At 34.1% G+C, this 23,361-nt stretch overlaps 2 protein-coding genes across 6 annotated transcripts; both read left to right on the forward strand.

The window, feature by feature from the left end:
- Positions 1 to 872: 872 nt before the first annotated feature.
- LOC132268323 (exocyst complex component EXO84C) lies at positions 873 to 16,579 on the forward strand. Of its 5 annotated transcripts, none has more exons than XM_059769205.1 (9): positions 889 to 1,035; positions 3,549 to 3,628; positions 3,733 to 3,854; positions 5,219 to 5,326; positions 6,091 to 7,132; positions 9,293 to 9,820; positions 11,497 to 11,685; positions 15,638 to 15,774; positions 15,991 to 16,579. In XM_059769205.1, the coding sequence occupies exons 5-9, from the start codon at positions 6,113 to 6,115 to the stop codon at positions 16,283 to 16,285; spliced, it is 2,169 nt and encodes a 722-aa protein (XP_059625188.1). In that variant the 5' UTR covers positions 889 to 1,035; positions 3,549 to 3,628; positions 3,733 to 3,854; positions 5,219 to 5,326; positions 6,091 to 6,112; the 3' UTR covers positions 16,286 to 16,579. The 5 variants fall into 5 exon arrangements, with proteins under 5 accessions (XP_059625164.1, XP_059625188.1, XP_059625181.1 ...); XM_059769198.1 differs by having other exon boundaries at positions 5,232 to 5,326; XM_059769184.1 differs by lacking the exons at positions 3,549 to 3,628; positions 3,733 to 3,854 and adding an exon at positions 4,724 to 4,778 and having other exon boundaries at positions 910 to 1,035; positions 5,232 to 5,326.
- A 2,731-nt stretch (positions 16,580 to 19,310) lies between these two features.
- On the forward strand, positions 19,311 to 20,713 carry LOC132268355 (protein PHLOEM PROTEIN 2-LIKE A9). Its single transcript, XM_059769215.1, has 3 exons — positions 19,311 to 19,497; positions 19,703 to 19,794; positions 20,123 to 20,713. Exons 1-3 carry the CDS (start codon positions 19,450 to 19,452, stop codon positions 20,514 to 20,516), a joined length of 534 nt encoding a protein of 177 aa, XP_059625198.1. The 5' UTR covers positions 19,311 to 19,449; the 3' UTR covers positions 20,517 to 20,713.
- The last annotated feature ends 2,648 nt before the right edge of the window (positions 20,714 to 23,361 follow it).

Below are 23,361 nucleotides of genomic sequence, written 5' to 3' on the forward strand. Positions count from 1 at the left end.
AAAAATGCAAAAAAATCCCTTTAACTATTGCCCTTTTGCAATTAATCCTCATGAACTAAAAAGGGTCTCGTGAACCATTGATGCGTTATAATTAAGAACAAACCCATTTCAAAAGACTATTTTACCCTTTCTCATTAAAATTTTATTTCTTATTAAATTATTTTTATTATCTTTTTCACTTATCTAAATATTAATTATATTATTTACCTTATTTTTATTATTAGTATCAATTTATCATAAAAATGAAAAAAAAAAGATAAATAGATTTGTAACTACCATTTTATAAAATAATTAAATTTTTATTAAATTTTTTATTATTTATAATAAAACATATTATAATCATTTAAAACTTTTTTATAGTACAAAAATATATTTTTTTCATACAATACATTGATAAAAAATTTAAAAATTAGTTAAAAAATACCTTTGTTTCATGTAATATGGTCATTACAAATTAAAAAATTAAGTAAATTTTTATAAAATTTTCTACTAAATATTTTTATTTAAATAATTAATTATAAAAATTAAAGGTAAATTAATACAAATTTAATTGAGAATATGTAATAAAATTAATATGATTTTTTTTCATAATTTATTTAAATAAGAAAGATAAATCAAGTGTAATTCAATAAGAAGGGATATTATAATCATTTAATGAAATATATTATAGGCATCTGGGTATTTTATAATAAAATATAATAATTTATGGAGTATTATGCACAAAATATAGTTTTTGGGAATAATTTGAAAATTAAAACATAATTTATTTTATTTTATTTTTGCAATTTACCCTTATATTTATGAGATGTAGGACTTTATTGGTAATTTTATTTATTTATTAAATAATTATAATAGGTCTTTGGATTTAGAGTTGATTTGCTCAAACTGCAAATTAAGACAGTGAAGTGGTGTTGGTGAACAAAAGAGGCGCAAGAAGAAATGGAGAGCAGTGAAGAAGACGACGACTTTCCATCTATCGAATCTGTCACTCCACAATCTAAGATCGACACAGTATATCAGTCCAAGACTGAAAAGGTTTGTTTTCTCTTTTGTTCCTTCCATTTTCTTTGATTGCTGAAGAAATGTATTAAACTGAAGACAAAATAAATTAAAACCCTATAATAAAATCTCCACTCAACTATGTCTAATATTATTTCTATATGGTTTAGTTGAGTCGGTCTCTCTCTCTTCCTCCACAAGTAATGTTGTTGCGCTGCGAGTGGGTATTGGGTTAATTCACTGAAGGAAAATCTAATTTTGTTCGTTTTCCTACATTTTCCTATCAACCAACCAAAGTGGGTTTTCGCTAGGTCCTCTTTCTTTAGTTGTGCAAAAGTAGCGCATTTTTTAACATTTATTCTTTATTGATTTAGTTTCTTTTCTCAAATCCATAAATGAAATAGTTTCTTTTCATCTGGCTCGTCTCTGTTTGAAGTTTACTTCCATGAAAGCAGCCGTATTTATCATTGTGGGTTTTCTGTTTCAAGTTATTTTTATTCAGAAATTGATTACCTACCTCTCATGTTCCGTCATCACTCATCAGACTAGTTAACTGGGGTTGTTAGTTGAAACTATTTTGAGTTCAATCTATGTGGACTGTTTGCCTATATGGGTGGCATTGTAGATTCTGTGTCTTTATTTTAGTATTTGGTAATCTGGAATTTTCTCATTTCTTTATAAAATTTAATCGTTTTCGAGTTAAATCAGTGAGATATATTAGTAATTGTGGTTGGGTGACATTCTACAGAATTCAACCTATTGTTTGATTTGTTAGTATGAAATTTCTGTTAAAGGTTGATTGCCTCAACTATTAAGAACAGGAATAGAATGAACTGTAATTTCATGAGAGTAACAAATATGTTAAGAATTTGGCTTTCAACAGTTATTTTTTGTAGCAACTTTTTTTTTTTTTTTTTTAAATATTAATTTCTACATTTTGCTGCAGTAACTCCATTAATTTTGTAATAAATATTTGATTACAAAATAAAAGATATAAAAGATTTGCTTCATGACTCTTCTCATAATGGTAAAGAATGGGCCTATTTTTATTGGCATCATTTGCTCGAGATTCTGAACTGCAAGAGAGGAATATTACATGCACCACAAGCTTCCCATTAAGTAGAAAATTTCCAAATTGAATGAACATTTTTTGGGAATCTTGCACTAGGTGTATGGAAACATTAGAAAAAATATTAGGACAAACAATTGGTATCTGGCCTTTAACATTATCAAAGTAAGCTTGTCTGTAAACGTTAAGAAAATTTCGTTCATAGTAGAATTTATGGAGACTAATGCTGTATCCTCATTCCTCACCCTCCTCTTCAACAAAAATCTCCAAGGATCTAATTCTTCTTAAATTGCTGGAGTTTTGAAAAGATCCAATTGCTGAAGGCATGACTCGCTGGAAAACCACTCACTGGTTAAAAACTATAACTTACCTGCATTGAGGAATCGAAGTCTTAGAGAGAGAGAGAGAGAGAGAGAGAGAGAGAGGGAGGGAGGGAGGGAGGGAGATTTTAAGCTCATAACAAAACTTATGAAAAACATTATGGATTGTATGACTATTTGAGATTCTTTAATCTTCAGTTGGAAAATGTGACCACATTTAAGAAATCTTACTTATCAAAAAATAAAATAAATAAAGTTGCCACATTTAACAGTTTGGGAGAATGTAGTAATTGCATATTTCCATTGCCCTTTATTTTGGCCCCATAGCGTCTTATAGTTTCACACTGCAACCTGGGACATTATGAGAAATTGGATTGTCTATTTAGAACCAGCGCTGAAATTGTAAGCCTCTAGTTATTTGTACGACCAATAATGTGATTTTGATCCCATGGGCACATAGAGGGTGAGCCTTGGCGCAACGGTAAGGTTGCTCCATTGTGACTTGGAGGTCATAGGTTTGAAATCGGAAATAGCCTCTCCATGCGAAGGTAAGGCTCCGTATATCTAACCCTCCCCAGACCCCGCAATGGCAGGAGCCTCTTGCATGTGGCACATAAGTAGGATATTTTCTCAGATGGATACTTGTTTGAGTTTCTAGAAGGGTCGGACTTTCTGCTGATTGTCCCTGAATTTTTTGATTTGCAAGTATGCTCAACGCGTTTATTTTTTGTACTTAGAAGCTTTAAAGGTGAAATGATAACATTTGAACCCATCTAAGAAAGCTTGAAATAAAAGCTTTAAAGGTGAAATGATATATTTCTTTAAACTATGAGAGAACTATTTGATGAGAAGAGAGATTTGATGATCTAGGAGGATAAAAGAACCATGAAATTTAAGTTTGTTCCTTCTGCATTTTTCTAGCTTTGTTCTTCTAGGCATGATGGGTTTGGTAAACTATAGGAAGTTTTCCTCTGCAACCATAATAATAGTAAATTTAATTATATGATCAAGGGATGCAATTTTCTGGCTTCTTAAAAATTTTGGGCCATCATCTTGGTTAGTTTTTGTCACTTCTTCTAAGAGTAATAGAAAACACCTTCTCTTCTCATAGGAAGTGAACGAGTAGAACATTATTAATTGATTCAAAGCTATTCCTTTAGTTTCATACAGCTTAAGTGACCAGGGCATTGATGTGCTATTGGTATCTGGCAGGAATTTGAGTTGTCTGAGAAGTAACAAGGTACTCTTCAACAATTTTTTTTGCAATCCTAGTTTACCTACAACTGTATTGCCGTGTACTATATCAATGTAGCTTAACAAAAAAAAATATTATACGAATTCTAGGTGATCAAGATGGTAAGAGGGCTTCTTAACATTAAAAAATAAGGCAAACAAAGGAGTATATTTGCAGTGCGCAGCATGATTCTAAAAGTTATGCAAGTCTGGTGCTTCAGAACTCAATTGTGGTGAGGGTCAAACTTTAGTGCTCAACCTTTTTTAAGTCTCATGCTTTAAATTGTGAAGCTCATATGAAGTCTACACCTTCAACCTTGAACAGAGCATAATTATTGTAGTATGCACCATACAAATTAAGGAAAAAGCTAACTCCAAGAATAGCATTATATCTCATGGTAATCATCAGCATTTGAAGCAATGTGGGAGAGTCATCAGTGTGTCAAGCAGTGTAAAAAAATCATCAGACACTTTTTTGATATTTGACTTGGAAAACTATGTTCAAGATGGTATTAATTGCATTCTTACTTATAAAAAAAAAGATGGTAATAATTGCATTTTGTATTTTCAAAAAGGTGTGTGTTATATCTGAAACTTGACTGAGACTCACACTCAATGTTTGAGGCTTATGTCTTTTAAACTTGTGTCTCAAGTATGTGGGGTCTCATTCAATGCAAAACTTGTGCCTTGGGCAATACCTTATGCTTTACTTTTCCCTCTTATACATAAAGCGAAAGAGGGATGGTAATGTTTTATTGGTTTAAAATCGAGGGGTTATTTTTTTTCTAAACCTTGCGCCTCAATGCAATAGCCTCATGCATTCTCATTATATTGGTTATCGTTGACTATTGCCTTTTCCATATATAAAAAAAAAAAATAAATAAAAAATAAAAAAAATAAAAAATAAAAAAAATCCTACGGATATTGGCTGGATTCGGTCTTTCAATATTATGCAAATGATGCCTCATTGGATTAGTTTTGCTTGCTATATTTTGGCAGTATAAATATGATTAAGCCTTGGTATATTTAAGAATTCAGTCAAATTTGACACAGCAACTATGCAGCCATCATTCTCAGAATAATATTTATTTATTTTTGGTAGGTTTGGTTACAATATTGGAGCACGAAAATGATGGGTTTTCTCTCAAATTCAAATGGTATTCTTCATTTGACAGTTCAATTTCAGACACGTAAGAACAAGCCAAAATTTTGCAACCAAAAAAAAAAAAAAAAAAGCAAAAATTTTGTAATCGAAGAAAGTAAATTCTTTGAGAGAAATGTAAAAGCTTGTTCTCCTCTCTATGGATGAATTTGGTGTTTTTAATCATGTTATGCAGCCATAGGCATGTGGAGGTGTGTGTGACTGCATTTCTATAACTATTTGAGTAATGGCTATGTATATAAACTAGTGCCAAAACAAGGATATGGATCATGATCCCATTCTATTCTTTTGACTGTTTGCCATCGATTTTGATTACAAACCTTTTTAAATATGAGAATATATATTCATTGTCTTGTCTTTTCCTAACATTGTTTTAGCAGGAATTTCCAATTAACCTCTTTTGGTGTCACACTTCCATGATTATGAGTTGAATAGGCTATTTGTGTAGGGAATAAGAAAGCTCTGTTTTGAGCTTTTGGATTTAAAGGATGCAGTAGAGAACTTATGTGGCAATACACGGACAAAATACTTGGCTTTCACGAGGTAATATATAATTTTTTTTGTTAATTACGACACATACACCTGTGTTCCTATTGGTACTTGGCACCTCTCCTTTGAGAGTGGCAGGAGATACCACTCAAGCTAATAATTGGATCTCTTGAAGTAATATAGCAGCACAGTTTCTCTCTTCGGATTAACCTATTAGCAAAATTTCCACGTGCATGCATGTAGTTTACAAATTTTGCACATTCTGGTAGTTTTTATCCATAAACCTTGCACATATGTAAGTATGTTACAACAGGTTTGTTTCAGTTTTAAGACAGCAAATATGACTCAATGTGGAAAGTACTATTGATAGAAGTCCTGACCAGGGAACTCACATGAAGGCTCCCCACCTTCTAGGTAATGACCAACAAGGTAAAATAGTGAGGCTCAACAGTTGGAACAAGCAAAGACTTCTGTACCACCTCCTCCCCTCCAAAACAAATAAACAAAAATGTTTGTAATAAGTAAATACTTTAACAGAACAAAAGAAGTATTACAAGTAATTTTTGGGCAGTTTTTTATGTTCAAATTCATTACATTAAGATGCTGAAGACTTTATGACCCATTAAATGGGATATCTAATTTGTGCCAGAAAGAATGCAACTCTTTGTTGCTGTGATTCTCGCCCTGCCAGTTATCTGCTTCTGATTACTTATTGCTTCCTTACTTCCAGATTTAAATTATGTGAATTTATGTTATTTGGTTCATTGATTTATGTAGCTACTCCACATACGTATGGTGTTGATTGAAATAACTTTTAGGTTATCTGAAGAAGTCGTGGAAATGGAGCATGAGTTGAATGAGCTGCGAAAGCATATTTCTGCTCAAGGGATTCTTGTGCAGGATTTAATGAGTGGTGTATCCCATGATTTGGAAGAGTGGAACCGGAGTAATGGTATCCAGGAAAGTCAGGAGAACCCTCAAAGTCGTGAACTTGAAGATCCTTCTCCAAATGAACCAGAAGATCAGAAGGCAATTTTTCTGGAGAATGTTGATGTTCTTTTGGCTGAGCATCAAGTGGAAGAAGCGATAGAGGCGATAGATGCTGAAGAGAGACGTTACCCGGAGCTAAAAGGCTTGGTAGATGCTTCATCTAATGAACCGCTTTCTTACAAGTCTGCATTTTTAAAAAGAAAGGCAATGCTTGAGGATCAGCTTGTTGAGATCATTGAGCATCCATCACTTCCTAGTCTTGAACGGAAGAAGGGTTTGTCTGGTTTATTAAGGCTTGGGAAAGGTCCATTGGCGCATCACCTGCTTTTGAAATCATATGGGTCACGCCTCCACAAAAGCATTGAGGCTTTTCTTCCTTGCTGTCCAAGTTACCCTGCAACATATCCGGCCACTTTTTCTAACCTTATATTCTCTACAATCTCACTGACAACAAAAGAATCCAGTTTGATGTTTGGCGACAATCCTGTTTATTCCAACAGAGTCGTTCAATGGGCAGAATGGGAAATTGAATATTTAGTACGGTTGGTTAAGGAGAATGCGCCTTCTTTGGAGACCCTTTTTGCTTTACGTGCTGCTAGCATTTGCATTCAGACTAGTCTTAACCACTGCTCTGCATTGGAATCACAAGGTCTGAAACTCTCAAAGTTGCTTTTGGTGCTTTTGCAGCCGTACATTGAAGAAGTTTTGGAGTTGAATTTTAGACGGGCAAGAAGAGTAATTCTTGACTTTGCCGAAAATGATGAGAGTTTGCTATTATCACCTCGCTTTGCATCTCCACTGTCTACATTTGCAATGTCGTCTGATAGTGTGCATATTGATACTGGAATGAGGTTCATTTTTGCTATCAAAGTAAGTCATCCTTTTTTTGTTCCAATCTCTCTGGGAATCATTTTGAACCCAATATTGGAACTGCCACAAGCACCTAGCTTTCACATTGTTTGCAAATAGAAAATTGGTTTCATGTAAGAGATTGCAGAAATATTAGGAATTCAGGATGTTAAAATATCTTTTTGGACTTCTAAAGGTGGGTATCCTCTGCTGTGTTCGTTCATGGTTCCAGCAGTCTTTGTCAAGAATACATGCTTCTTGCATCTGTATAGTCTACTATAGTTTATGCAATCCTAATTCCCGTAGATGCAAGAATATTTCTGAAAAATACTTCATGCAATCCACATGCATACGCCACGTGGACACGGGCACAATAAATAATAGCGTAAATTGCACTCACACCCCTTGAGGTTAGACCTAATTACACATGGTGGTCAAAATTGAGCTTAATATCACTGTGTACCCAAGGTTAGGCAAGTGTGCTCAACGAACCCCCTGCCGTTAAGGAGCTGTTAGAACCGTCAGAAATTTGACTTAGTGATTGGTCTTCTCTTTCCCTTACTAAAAAGGCATTAGTAGCCTTCTTAGATTTGAAAATTTTCCAATGTTACACACATTTCTATATATATATATATTCAGCTCGCTCTCTCTCTCCCTCCACATATATATATACACATTTATATGTATATGTCACTGCTTCATATATTCAGCTCTCTCTCTCTCTCTCTATATATATATATATATATATACTCTCGTTTTCTTTGATGGAAGAAACCCACACCCCATTCCAAGAGACCCAAACCCCATTTGCATACTTTATTGTTTGATAAAGGTACCCATTTTGATCAAACCACATTTTGAATTATTTCCATTATTGAAAATTTTGAAGATTTGCTGTTTGATGATTTCGGTGGGTGGAGAGAGAGAGAGAGAGAAAGCCAGAGGAATGGTGGTTTCACAATTACAGTTCACTTTCATTAACAATAGCAAGTAGTTTATATATATATGTGTGTGTGTGTGTGTGTGTTATGTTATCATCTTTTACTTATCAAAAAAAAAATATATATATATGTATATGTATGTATATATAAGGGGTAAAAAGTAATTTAGCATATAAGATATTTTTCTTTTTTTAATCTTATAAGTGAAGGGCATAAACGACATTTTACCAGAATTTTAACGTTCGCTAGCTTCTTAACATCAGCAAGGTGTTCAGTGTAATAAAGGCTTATCTTGAGCACCGTGTGATAAAAGCAAACCACAGGGGCGTGAGTGTAATTTATGCTAAAGAATAAGAAAAACATACAGGTACGGTGAATGCACTAGAATATAAATATATATAGTTATGCAGAACTTTAACGGTGATTGCATATCATAATGTATCCACATTGTGACACACAATTACTTGCAATGAATTTATCAAATAAGCTTCTAGCTTACAATTAAAATTGAAATGAGAAAATTAAGTGAGTTATTAAATTCACAATGAGAAAATAGAGGTTGTGCTCCATGTAGATGGAATTGGGACCAAATTTGGCATGATTTTTGCTCATTATATCCCAGTTCTTCTGCTGTCCATATATTTGAAACCTTTTTTTATGTCTTTTCTGGAAATTACACTACAATGCTATATAAGAAGTGCTGTATCTTGATATTCAAGATGTGTTAGACATATACCGTGAAATATTTGAGGAATATAGCTTACATGTTTAAATTTAAAAAAATTAATTTTGGCTTCGGATATAATTATGAAATACCAAACACATCCGCAATAATCTATGGAGGATATCGTATGCGATACAAATAGAGCTCCTTTTTAGAAGTATCTTTACTTCATAGGTGTGGACGTATTTGGTTGCCTACATATGTACATATGGTTTATACTGGTGTATGCATACAGTTTTGTGCATGTAGATACCATAATATTTTTTACAAAAGGAAATACCACCTAAATTGAAGATTTTATCTCAGATTGGAATTATGTGTGTGGTGACTGGGGGATGGGCTGAGAATGGCTGTCTCGGAGGCCTCACCCGGGCATTTGACTCAGAGCATCAATAGATTGGAGATATCTACGCAAACATATTATGCGAGAATTTTACTGATTTAATGTTGGATACATGGTTGATGATAGCTAAATGATTTGTTCATATTTTAACCTTGGAGTAAAATATTTGACAGGATCTAGTGGAACAGCTAACCCCCCCGGCCATTTTGCACTTTGGTGGAAACATATTGACAAGAATTTCACAGCTTTTTGATAAATATGTGGATACTCTGATAAAGGCCTTACCTGGTCCCTCTGAAGACGACAATCTTACAGAGCTGAAAGAGGTTGTTCCTTTTAGAGCTGAAACAGATTCCCAACAGCTTGCACTATTGGGAACTGCATTTACTGTTGCAGAGGAACTATTACCAATGGTTGTATCGAGAATTTGGAGCACACTGAATGAAAGCAAGGAAGAAGGAAGAGGACTCACTGAAAACATTCTGCCTACCACAGGTAATATAGAATTTAAGGATTGGAGGCGCCATCTTCAGCATTCGTTGGACAAGCTTAGAGATCACTTCTGTCGACAATATGTTTTAAATTTCATTTATTCAAGAGATGGAAAAACACGACTAGATGCACAAATTTATCTAAATGGGAGAGGGGAGGAGGAGGATCTGTTTTGGGCCTCTGACCCTCTGCCTTCTCTGCCATTCCAGGTTATACTTTAATACTTCTCTGGTTCTTCTACTATTGCATATTTACTTATAATTTTCTTTTTCCAATTACAATTTAAAGTTACATGTATATTGGCAGATAAAAATGTTCTTTTTGGTTGGTTGGTTTGGGAGATGGCAAATTTTTTAGAGTAATTATATCAAAGAAGTTTATAACCTTTTATATATTTCTTTTTTGAAAATTTTATTATATTCACACCTCATTACAAGTCCTCTTTTTAAATAAAATGTTACAGTTTCTTTTTAGATTATAAAGTTTTAGAATTAAATAAATTGAATATTAAATGCTAAGTTTGTCTTATAAATAAATTTGTAATTTTCTTTAAATTTTTTATGTCAAAAGGGAATAAAACCGTAACTGAATCACTAAATTAAATATTGTTTAAAATTTTCTTTAAATTGGTAATAATTTTTTTAAAAGAAAATCTGAAGTTTTAGAAATAACTATTGTATAATCTTTGATTTGTTTATTAAATTTCTATTTGTTTTATATATATTGGTAATGAAGATAAATTTAAATAGTAAATCTAGAAACATGTATTTTCTATTTTGAATTGTCATCTATAGGTTCTGGAAAATGTGAAAAAAATAAAAAATGATGGGGCATATTGGAAAATGTAAAAGATTTGTGGGTGTGGACCTTGGACAAAAAAGAAGTGGGAAAGTGAGTTGCCATTGTATTATTCACAAGAACCTCCGGTCCAGGGGTCATTGTGAAAATAGTAGAGCTTGGGTTGGGACCACTTTATACTTTGTCAGTCTCCATACATGTTGTTAACTATGAATCTGATTTAGATCAGCCTGAAATTGATCCCAAAGGACCATAGATCAACTTGAGCAAGTTTAGATAGATTTAAGGTGATCCACAATCGCTGCCAGGGGTAGTGACAAAGGAAGGAGTTGAGGGAGAATCCAGCTATGGTAGTATTACTCTAGACAAGCCAGGATGAATCTTAGATTCTTAATCTATCCTTATTAGTAGTAGTTATCTATGTTCTACTTCATTAGTTCATTACATTCCAATTTTGCATAAAATGTTATTATTTTACTGCACTTTGGACTTCCTAGACAGTCGAGTACCTTTGTAAATGCATCACAATCCTAACATGGACTACTCAAAGTCTGAGAAGACTGCTACCCAGCCTCTTAACTTCCCAAAACTGGGATAGAATGTGAAACTAAGTAGGTGAATGAATTAAATTACCAAGAAAACCTTTGAAACATCACCACACCCCCCCCCCCCCCCCCCCCCCCCCCCCTCCCCTCTTGCATGTTGGATATCGTTATAAAATATGTTTAATGCCTCTGTTTTTGTGCTTCTGAGCATGTGCGTGTTTGTCATTTTTTAATTTTAAAATTCAAAGTGACCTATAAAAATTCACTGTTTAGTGTTTTTGTTTTCATTTAACGCGTTGTGAAAAAACTAATTATGCATCTTGGGAAAACCAATGTCATTCAATCTTGTTTTTGTTCTAATCCTTTTCCCTGCAAAGTGCAGTGTCATTGACAACCTTCAAACATGCTTTTTATAGTTTTACCTGCCCAAATAACTTTTGGGCGGAATGCAATTTTATAGCGAATGTTCTTGATTTTCCCTTTTTCTCTTGGTAAGATTAGAACATTATGTACTAAACACGATAGTCATGTGATGCTTTCAGGCATTGTTTGGGAAGCTGCAGCAGTTAGCAACTGTGGCGGGAGATGTGTTGCTTGGAAAAGAGAAAATACAAAAAATTTTGCTTGCCAGGCTCACAGAGACGGTGGTAATGTGGTTGTCCGATGAACAGGATTTCTGGGGTGTGTTGGAGGATGATTCGGCTCCTCTTCAGCCACATGGATTACAGCAGGTACTTTCCTCCATCAACGCTGTCCTTCAAAATCTTAAATAAAAATGAACATAAACCAAGAGAAACATAGTGATACACAGTAAGGAGTATTTTAAAGAATGACATGCAAAATGAAGAGTGGAACCAAACTAAACATAATAAAGAAGCACCAACTGAAACAGATCTGTTGCAACATAGGTTAGGACACGTATATGTATTCCTTAATAGAACTTTGTTTCCATATAAATAAGCGATATTCACAGTTCCCAAATGCATTTTCACACTCCACTTTCTGTTTAAAAAGGAAATGACACAATCGTCTTTCAGAAGCACTTTCACATTGCACTTATTATTCCACAGCATTATTTGGTTTTGACTTCTGATGGACAACTTTATCATTTTAACCGGGGGAAAAATTAATGGACTGCAAGTACTTGTGAGTGTGCAAATAGCATTGCGCCTAAAATTTGTTCTTAAAGAAACATGAATATTTTTACTTGTTTATACCTATACGGTAGTAAGTCTCTCTCTCTCTCTCTCTCTCTCTTCTAGATCTGGTCTTTAGGGGTGGCAAATCGTGTTACTAGGCCGCATCACCCAAACACGATCCGTTAATGATTTTTGTCACAAACTATTGACCGGAACACGACCCATGTAACATGTTTAGTATTAAATGGGTCGTATAACACATTTCATCTTGATAAATCACACAATTAACTTACTAACATCCAACAGATTACTGTCGATTAGCTTTCCCTTGCTTAACATTAGTAACAACTTCTTTTGGGATTCCGTTCAAGCTTACTAATCTTGGAATCAACTAATAAAATCCTACTTAAGAATTTGCCACAAGAGATGATAACTTGACCAAAATATTGGCAAGTACTTAATGAAAAAAGAAGGCACTGTGGGAAGAATTTGTAGTTTTTTATTTCTACGTCAAAGCACTTGTGTGAATACCTAATAAAAATTTGGGAAGAAGCTCATAAGAAGGCATTATGGTCTTAGATGAAGCTCAATTTTTGTGTTCAATTTTTATAGTTAGAATCAATTGAGTTGAGATGTTTATTTTAGAATAAAAGATTGTCCCTCTAAAGGTTGAATATGAATGTAACCTTCGCAAGTAATTTGCAGAAATGGTTGCTCTCAGATCCTAAATAGTGTTATCACGTTTGTCAACCCGAACTCAATGGCTTCTCCGTCTAATTTAGATTGTAAGGTAGATTTCTCATACTCATATATCTATAATAAATTGGAGTTTAAGTTGCAATGACTTTGTCACGGTCATTGCTAACATGACCAGAAAAATAGTTGCACCTTGGCATGATTTTGGATGTTCGAGCTTCTGCCTAACAGAAGTGTTCCTGTTACATATGATGAACCAAATTTTTTTTCTTGTACGTACGGGTGAATAATTTCAAGTTTGTCCTTATTGTTTCTTAAAATTAGGTATTATTAATGTTTTTATCGAGTTCCTTCATGTAAAGGGCTATCCCAGTGCACAAGGCTCTCCCATCATTTGCTAGGTCTGGGGAAGGTCATATGTATGTACCCTTACTTTTGCATGTAGGGAGAGTGTTTCTGTTTCTAACCCGTGACTATCAGGTCAAAATAAAGCAGTCTTACCGTTGCGCTGCCAAGGCTTGCTCTCAGATTCCTTAATATATAACAAGTACAATTTTTAAATTGATACACATTTCACTTTTTAAAGTTGAAAAGATGCTTTCATTTCATAATTTTTTTTAACATTACATTGAAATTAGATATATAAATACTCTTATTTTGGTAGCATTGTGTTGGAAACCTTAATTCAGCTCGATGATTGGTTGTTCACATAGGTAGTCTTTACCCTTTCTCATGCTAGGTTGATTTATTTTTTTCTTTGTTGGTGTTAAAATAACACCAAATAAGGAGGGATCATGCTGGATCATTTGTATTATGTGAGTTTTTGTAACTTAGGTTCCACAATTTTTTATTTCTACTACTATGGTACTTGTCAAGAGACTATATGATGTTGGGGGCCTGGGGCAGGCCTACCTCTGAAATCTTTTTATCCCCAAGTACTCTGCCTTTATAAATTGGCCCCATTTCCAGTGTGGTCCATGAAAAAGGGGGCTAACTTAGTGCATGGGAGGCTCTAGCCGCTGCGGGGTTTAGGAAACATGAGATGTACTTGGTCTTACTTCCGCATGTGGAGATGTTTTTGTTTTGAACTTGTGATTTGCAGGTCACAATGGAACAAGCTTATCATTGTGCCAAAGCACCCCCCTCAATGTCGGCCCATCAAAGAACTATAAATCAAACACCTCCGAAGGACCTTGTATGCAATTCTGTCACTAGCATATACAATGTCCATGTTAATACTGTTAAGCCACCAAACATAATGGGTGGTCCCCGCAGAAACTCTACCATCAGAATCTGGTGACAGATGTCGATATAAAATGGGCTTCAACCATAAATATTGAGATTTAGATTTGCACTCACAATATTGCTGATCTACAAGTTTAGGGTCTGGTTATGGGTCAGTCAGGCTTCTTTCTATGCTCTGTGAGGCTGTAGAAAGAGGAACTGTTGTTTGGGAGGATTGTTGGCGGCACTGGTCCTTAAGGTGAGTATACCAGAATCTATACACTTTCAGCGAGGTTTTGAAGACTACGTTGCTGAGGGAGTCATGAATAGGGGTGGTAATTTGTGTTTCCGTGTCATATTCATGTTGTGTCATGACATGAATATTCCGCTATATGGGTCGACACAAGCACAACATTATTTAAAAGGTAATATGACATGGTCCGCACAACTATTTAACAAATGGGTCATGACCTGACACGACACGACACGACACGGCAAGACATGAATTGGCAAATCAGTCCAAATATTTTTAAGATATTATATTTTAAACAAGTTTAAATGGGTAATAAATGGGTGAGGGTGGGTTGATTCATGTTAACATAACACATTTAGTTAAATGGGTTGGTGGATCAAACACGAACATGACACGGTTAATTATTGAGTCAATTCGGATCGACACTATTAAATTTATCCCGTGTCTTGTTTGAGTCGTGTTAGCATGTCGTGTCAAGTATTGCCACCCCTACGAGCATTGGTAGTCTACATGGGATGGTATTGAGGAGGGTGAGGATTGAGGTGTCCTGGCGGTGTCAGATTTGAAGTGTTTCCTTGGTGTGTGGTGGTAGTTTCTGACAGTTTGAGAGGTTTCTGGCAGGAAATGCGGGGGGAAGGCAGGTGTGGCGAGTGAGGATCTTTGGTTGAATATCACATCTCGGTGGTTAACATTTGTGATTCAAGTTCAGAGGTCATCTTTTATCTCGAAGCTGTGTGAAAGGAACACATAAATTATCCAGTTTTCATTTGATATCTGTCAGATCGTTATGTATGTGCTATGTTTATGGGTTTTGATCAAGTATGACTTGGTGTGCTTGTGGAAGTTTCTCTCGCTAGTTGATACTCTGTTTATTGGTATGAAAATTTCATTTCAACGTTCTACATCTTTCCCTTTTATGCTAAGGTCTTTTTTGAAAGACCATGTTGAGTATTATGACAGACCGATAAAACATGCTCAACTTCTTCCTTGTCATATACCACCAAATACATTAGGAATCTCATTCTCTATGCATATGTTATGAAATCAGTTGTCAAGTTGATGTGTATATGATTACCTGTTAACCTGCTTTTTGTTCTAAATTGTTGCTCTATTATTTCATATGATAAATGTATGACTAAGAAGTGTTTGCTATGAATGACTTGGATTGGCATCATATGCCATGTCTTTGCCCCATTAATACGATTGGCTGGTGTCATATCACTTTTAAAATTTTCTTTGGGGTACAGAATTATGCCATGCAGACCAGATCCTATGATGAATGGAGATATTTCCTGCATTATTATGCAAATGTCACTGAATTACCCGTCTCTCTTTCCCCATTGAGTTCTTATTCAACTTCTGTTTTGGCAGTTAATTCTCGATATGCACTTCACTGTCGAAATTGCACGGTTTGCAAGTTATCCATCGCGACACGTGCAACAGATAGCATCAGCCATAATTGCTCGTGCAATCAGGACATTCTCCTCTAGAGGCATAGACCCACAAAGGTACACTTTCCATTTTCTTGAATACGTTGAGAAATATGTGATGAATGTCACACGTAGTGGGGCTCTTTTGTAATGGCCATCATCTGGGATTGAAACCTAACACTCCTAATTCTCTTAATTTTCCTCTTCTTTGCTTTCTCTATTTTTTCTTCAATTATAGAAGGACTAAATTCTAAACATTCTTTTCAAACGTGTGACTAATTTGTTATTTGTCAGTTGTGCACTGCCCGAGGATGAGTGGTTTGTTGAAACTGCCAAAGCTGCAATAAACAAGCTTTTATTAGGAGCATCCGGATCGGACACTTCAGAAATCGATGAAGAACAAATGATTATACATGATGAGGATGTCTCAGATATTGATGAACGCATCATTATCAATGACGAGGACATCTCAGATTCTGACGGATCTCCTTCTACCCTTTCGACTGTAGATAGCTTTGAATCTTTTGCTTCTGCAATTATGGGTGATGAAATGGAAAGCCCCATGTACTTAACAGATCCTGAGGGCTGAAATCTGCAAGCTATCATCAACTTTGTTTGATCGTGATCTTTTCAGGGGTTTTGAAGGGCATTAGATGATGAGTACATGTTTGAACATGGATCATCTGATAAAATTTTTGAATTAATTTGGTGATTTGGGGAAAAGATGTTAAGCCATTTAGACTGAGAAGAAAGATTATTTATGTTGTTGTAGTTCATATATAAATGTAATAATGTACTCCAGTATTAATTGTTTCTGTAACTTTGTAAGAAGAAGATTAATTATGTTGTTGTAGTTCATATATAATTGTAATATTGTAGTTCACTTTTGCTTCGTTGATAATGTTTGAATTTCACACACAATGACGAGGGGTAGTGCTTGTGCATGCTTATTACAAGGAAACTTTTGACGGTTGTTGTCAATACATCAACGAAGTGTTGCTTATGCAATGCATGTGGAGGAGGCAGTGTTTCCCGTATTTAATATATATGTGACCTGATTATGCAATCCATGATCCATCCTCATGGTACATTATTATTAAATAACATCAATAAAAGATAATTAACAATTTCATTTAAGAGTTATTGCAGCTTGGGGATATATATGTATTTACACAAACTTGGCATCAAGTAGAGCATGAGGCAGTCCTTGAAAATTTAAACAAAAAATGACTATCTATAATCTCACACGGATAATCCGAAAGGGTCGGGTCCAATATATGCTCCGAAACATCAAATAACCCAAAATTCTACATCCATAAAGTCTTCCAATTCCCAAAACTTCACGACGCCGACCAAGAAGCTCGAATGATTTCTACGTAACAAATTAAAGAAACATCACGTCACGTACGGTCTCTAAATTTAACCCACCATCACCTACTGTCTAGTAGCATGCACCAGCTAAAAGAGTGAATACAAATAATTAATTACAGTTACAATTTTGTAAAAAAATTATTATTATTTTTTTATTACCTCCAAATAATAAGACAATTAAAGTGCCTAAAATATTCATATTACTGCACCCACCCACCTTGCTTATGTGTGTGCGTTTTGGAATATCTGGTCTCACACGTTGTTTATTGGAGAATATTTTTATCATTTCCTAAAATATAATATATATTATATATATGCTGCACATATGATCAATCCGTAAGGATATATCTGTTCTAACAATAGTAGTATTTTGCAAGCATGACTTAACTCTGATTCTTGCTCAATTATTGAATAAAGAAATGAATGATCGTCAAATTAATTATTGGTATTGGAATTAATGGGATGCAAGCACTGGCACTGGCACGCATAAAAAAATGAATATGTGTATATATATATATATAGTTGAGAAATGTATCACGTAATGGTACACCGTTAAATATGGGGAGCTAGCTAGCACAAGCAGGATGGTTTTATTCTGATTCTTCCGAAAGTTGTATAACTAGTGGACCAATATGTGATTCTGACAAAGTGCTTGCCAAAATGTGGTTCAACTTTGATTCTAATAATACATGTGTGTGTATATGTATATTGGTAAAAATACATGTAAGTATATATATATATATCTACGTATATATTGGAAATTCAACCAAAATATATAAGAGTTGGTGGGAGAGAGAGCCTTTTCAATATACTGTTTTCCTATTAAGGTGGCTACATTTAGGAATGGCAACGGGGCGAATTTAGAGCGGGTTTCCCTAAATCCCGCCCCGCCCCTTTTAATTTTTATCAAGTCCATGCCCCCCCCCCCTCCCCCTCCCCCGAGACCAGCGACGGATTAGATTTTCATATCCAGCTCCGCTCCGTTAGGAAATACTGTGCCCTTGTGCCCGCCCAGCTAATAAATTTTTTTCTCTCACTTTTGGAACTTAAACTCCTGCTATTTAAATGTGGAAAGCCCGGGAATGGCATAACATAAATGAAATTATGTATCCCAACAAAAATAAAAAAATAACATACACATAACATAATTCAGAGAACATAATAAACAAAAATAAAAGTTTAATACAACCAAATCACAAGAAGTTCTAAGCTCCAACTTCCACTATAATCAAAACAAAAGTAAATTTAATACCAAGTTTACATCTCAAATTAGGATTGTAAGAGATCCGTAACTGGGTAAGAGTTATTAATATTATATATATAGTTATATGCTTAGCGGGGCGGGAAAGACGAGGCGGGGCCTCTAGGATATGTATACTGAACCCTTACCAGTCTCGTGACCTGCGACGGGTACAAAATTTGTATCCATACCCGTTCCAACGGTATAAAAAGTCTTCCTATATCCGTTATTAATAGGGCGGGACGGGACGGGGCTTCGGCGCCGGGGGGGGGGGGGGGGTTAAAAATTGACATCCCTAGCTACATTTAGTTAAATACTACCACTTGAGGAAATTGGGTAAAGTTAAACATATATCATATAAACTATATATGCCTTAATAAAAAAATGGATTCAGTGTATATATCCAAGGCAAAAGCAACGATTTAGGATTGGTCTTTAAATTTCACGAAGAAACATTAATGTTTCGAGGGTGTACGTGTAATTGAGTGTGTATATATATATATATATCCAACACAAACCATGGAAGTATTGGTGATTTTTTATTTTTTATTAAAAAAAAACAGTGGGAGTATTTCTTGTATTTCCGCACGTAATTTGGTGAGTTGATTTTCATGTATGTATATATATATGTTGATCGAGTTTGATACTGAATATCCATTCACCAATATGCATGGGTAATCTGGAATTGAATTTACGTTAACTTATATATGTAGATATCAATTGAAATTTTATTTCCCAACAATTAATTTTGATTCCTTACGTGTTGAAATATGAGCCGGTTGATAATATATTTGTAATAATTCAAAGCTATATATATATAGCTTTAGCCCACAATTAATATTCTCTTTTTAAAAGTGTCAAGGCAACTTTCTTTTCATATGGTCCATTTACACTTTCCTGATTCCTTTACTCTGTCCATCGATATCTCTCTTTGTTTGTGGAGTGCAACTATTAAAAATAATATTCCTTGAGCGTAGAAGAGGATATGTGCAACTCTAACACACACTACTTCTTTTCATTCGTGTATATATATATATATATATACAACCTGCTAATCTATATATCCTTCAATTTCATACAGAAGCTTGAACAAAAAAGGTACTCAATCGCACTGTCTAGCTTGCTCTATTTGCTTGCCTCCTATGGCTTCAAACAATCCTCATTACGAGGCAGACCCCACGGCAAAAGAGGTAAAATGTACTCTTCTTCTTTATAATTATCTGCATACATATATATATTTATGTAAGAGTTCTTTGTTTTCCCGAGGGGTAAAAATTAAGATATATGATCAAATTCATTAAAATATTTTGGAATGATTGAATTAGTTCTCTCATGAATTCTCTATAATATTCAACATTAATTAAGATGATATATATATATTTTTCATGGATGCAGGTTATAAAACGGGATCCGTATGATTGTAAAATTTTTCCTAGAGGACTTAATATTGTATGGGGCAATGACGATCGTTATTGGCGCATGACAACGTGAGTTCTTTGTAGATTAATTATTATTTTATTTTATTATATTATTTTTGGGAAGTTTAAGCAAGTTGTATTGAATGTGTAAATAAATATATATAAATAGTCCAACAAATTAAGAAGGAAGAGATATAAATAATCTCAACAAGAGCTAGAGGGCATGGATTAATATATTCTATATGCCCATGCATTACACACACAGATACACACACAAAAACACACAAACTTGGCAGCAGGGGCAGGCCTGCATTTTATGTAGCTGATGGATGCTATATATATGTAAATTAATTTGGAATATTTCTAATAATATATATATTGCTTGTGCATTAAGCAGGAATAAAAATGAGAGTGTAGCAGAATTACTACAAGTGTGTTGGCTTGAGGTATCGTGTTCAATTCCTCTGGTTCTTAAAAAAAGGTACCAAATTGGGTTCACAGTGTCATTGACATCCGATGCATTTGGATGGAGTGGTTGTCATGTCTTCATCATGGCTAAGCTAGGGAAAAAGGGAAAATACATTTGGAAAAAACTGCTTTTAACAACTCAAACCGATAAAGCTGAATTCCAAATTCCAGAGGAAAATTTGTTCATGGAGGTTCCATCTCAAGTTGCTTCCGAAGACGACAGAACGCTTTATTTTGGCTTGTATGAAGTATGGAGTGGCAAGTGGAAAGGAGGTTTGCGAATTCACCATGCATTCATTAAAGAGACACCACCACCTAAGTGAAGATCGATACACACACACACACACACACACACACACACACACTACATACTACTATATAATAAGTGTCCAGCCTCATAACGTCCAAAACAAAGGAAACCATATATATATTATGTAGCCTTGATTTGAATAATTGTATTGCTTGTTATTACCCAAAAAAATAGTTGTATTGCTTGTTAACTAATAAAGAAAAATAAGAATATATCCTAGCTTCTTCATAGTTGAATAAAATTTGACAGCATTTTAATTATCCACGATGCTATATATAAGATTGGTGCATGACGTAAACTTGGCTCGCATCCTTTTTTCATTCATCAGTACGTTTATATATATATATATATATATATATAGGCATGTTTGGGAGATTAATTATAAGAGAACTAATAACTACAAACACGTACAACATAGCTTGTCAATGTTGTCACCGTATCTATCATTGTAGTGATGGGTGAAATAGTTTGCTTAAATTTAGTGGAGACCTCACCGAGCATCATCGTTATTTAATTTGATCACACAATTTCAATTGCGAGCAGTGAATAATGGAAGCAAATTATACTGTTTAATCTATCTTTTTTTTTTTTTTTTTTTTTTTTTTTTCCAATCTTTTGCTTTGTGCCTCTAACTTAGAATTTGATCAAATGTTCAGGGCTTCTAATCGTGAATAATTAAAGGGTATTGTTTATTTATTTATATATTGGATTTGGTTGCTCACAATTGGAGGCATTGTTTATTTATTTATATATTGGATTTGGTTGCTCACAATTGGAGGCTTAAAGAAAAATTTAAACAAGCCTCCAACACCACAACTTTCATCACCACCATTGTCAATGTTTTTTTTTTTTTTTTAATCTTTTATTTTACGTAACAAATTACGTAAACATTGGAGACTTATCGTATGCACACACATTTTCATCCCTTTCTATTATCAAAATTTTATAAAATATGTTCTTCAAAATATTATTACATTATATTTATTTAAAATGATCCACATATAAATTGTAGAGAGTAAAAATTAAATAAAAGAACTTATAATGAAACTTGTGTTACAAAAATAGTCACTTAAAAATAAAAAGGGTAAATTACATATATCTTTCTTATAATTTTTCATAATTACAAGAACCTTCCTGTAGTTTGAGAATTTTTCAGATCTCCCTTAAAAATGAAACTATCCTACATGGACCTCCCTTCTGTGATGGTCAACGAGGGTCAATGACGATTTTTGCTAATGTAATGTATTTAATACACTAAAATTCCTATAATACCCTTAGTTAAAGTATAAGTATTTTAGTAATTAGACAGGTTCGTTAGTCTATTTAACGATCTATCACTAAGAGGGGAGGTTCGTGTAGGATAGTTTCATTTTTAGGGAGGTTTGAGTAATTTTTCAAAGCACAAGGAAGGTTTCTATAATTATGACAAATCATATGGGAGGCCTGTGTAATTCACCCAAAAAAAAAAAAAAGAAAAAGAAGAAGAGACAAGAAGAAGATGATTAAGAATCGATGCACTCTTCTAGAAATTTTTAGAAGAAGAAAACTTTGACATTAAAATATACGAAAAATATGTTTACAAAATATGAACTCTAGAATAATTTAGAGAAACTAAGAAGGTAGGAATGGCCTAACTTGCCCTAACTCTCCGGGGGTTGCTCTCCGTTTTGTGGATGTGTTACATGAAGCATTGAAGTAATGATCCCTTGTGAAAGGTAAAGTTGGTTGGCCACTTATAACGCCCGATTAAAAGAGTTTGAAAGTAATAAAATAGTTTTGATATCCCAAAACTGTAGTAAAAGCGAAAGCTTATCATATTTAATAGTCGTGTAAATAACTGTTGTATAATTCAGGTGGAATTTTTTAATCCTTTATTAGGAATGTTATAGTAACACCTTTTTTTTTTTAGCCATACTCTCGGGTTGCAACCATATAAATAAATGAAGCATAAATAAATGAAGCATCAATCTGAAACTACAGAATTAAGGTGACTAGCTAACTGACCATATATATAAATAATTGAAGCATAAAAAATTACCGAAGGTGTGAGCTAGAGGTCTTTTGTGAGATATAATATAAATTTTGTAATTGATAAATTTTAGCGTTAAAATATAGTGTTTTAATGTGCAAACATATTTCGATTCAATAGAGATCATCATTTGGAACAGGTATATGAGTGAGTACACTTTAAATTTCGAGTTTGGTGAGGTAAGACTTGAGAAAAATGATTCATGGTCGGTGAAAGTATATTTACAATCAGTTGCACTTGGAACTTGAACCCGATGCACTTCTTGCAAGAAAACATGTCTCAAGATTGAAAAATAAAACTGGTTGCACTTTGAAGTAGAATCAATTGTACTTGTGTGTGAATTAAAATCAGATTTTGATAATTTTTTAATTTGCTATTTTTATCTAAACTTGTAGGGTAGTCCTACTCTATGTAAACTCTCTTGATTAATTAGAGTTTAAAAAAAAGAAAGGTTAATCACAACGACACCCCTTGAGGTTTATCGTATTGACAGTCATATATAAGTTAGCTCTTTTTTGGACAATGAGACCCCCCAAGTTTGCAAACTTAAATAATGACACCCCAAATAGGATGAAAGTACATGTTTACCCTTTGACCACGTAAAATGACCAAAATAACCTTAACTAATATACACCACCACCATTCACCACCACTGTAACCTTGACAACCACCATCTTCTTCATTGTTCCACCACCACCACCACCACCACACAAACCCAACAATTCAAAATTATACACATATATCTATATATACATATATACAAAACAATAGGGTAATTATACACATATATCTATATATACATACATACAAAACATAGGGTAGAGGTCGC

Source organism: Cornus florida, unplaced genomic scaffold, assembly GCF_030987335.1.
Source record: "Cornus florida cultivar Cherokee Brave unplaced genomic scaffold, ASM3098733v1 CherokeeBrave_3.0.0_Hap2_Chr01, whole genome shotgun sequence".
In the NCBI taxonomy this organism is placed as follows: Eukaryota; Viridiplantae; Streptophyta; class Magnoliopsida; order Cornales; family Cornaceae; genus Cornus; species Cornus florida.

What these genes read in the sequence shown, in the direction of transcription:
- LOC132268323 (XM_059769181.1), top strand. Translation starts at nt 940, where the DNA reads ATGGAGAGCAGTGAAGAAGACGACGACTTTCCATCTATCGAATCTGTC. An exon ending in AAATACTTGGCTTTCACGAG is followed by an intron (nt 5,327 to 6,090) that starts GTAATATATAAT and finishes AATAACTTTTAG; the next exon opens with GTTATCTGAAGAAGTCGTGG. An exon ending in AGAGGCATAGACCCACAAAG is followed by an intron (nt 15,775 to 15,990) that starts GTACACTTTCCA and finishes GTTATTTGTCAG; the next exon opens with TTGTGCACTGCCCGAGGATG.
- LOC132268355 (XM_059769215.1), top strand. Translation starts at nt 19,450, where the DNA reads ATGGCTTCAAACAATCCTCATTACGAGGCAGACCCCACGGCAAAAGAG. An exon ending in CAGACCCCACGGCAAAAGAG is followed by an intron (nt 19,498 to 19,702) that starts GTAAAATGTACT and finishes TCATGGATGCAG; the next exon opens with GTTATAAAACGGGATCCGTA. An exon ending in CGTTATTGGCGCATGACAAC is followed by an intron (nt 19,795 to 20,122) that starts GTGAGTTCTTTG and finishes TGCATTAAGCAG; the next exon opens with GAATAAAAATGAGAGTGTAG.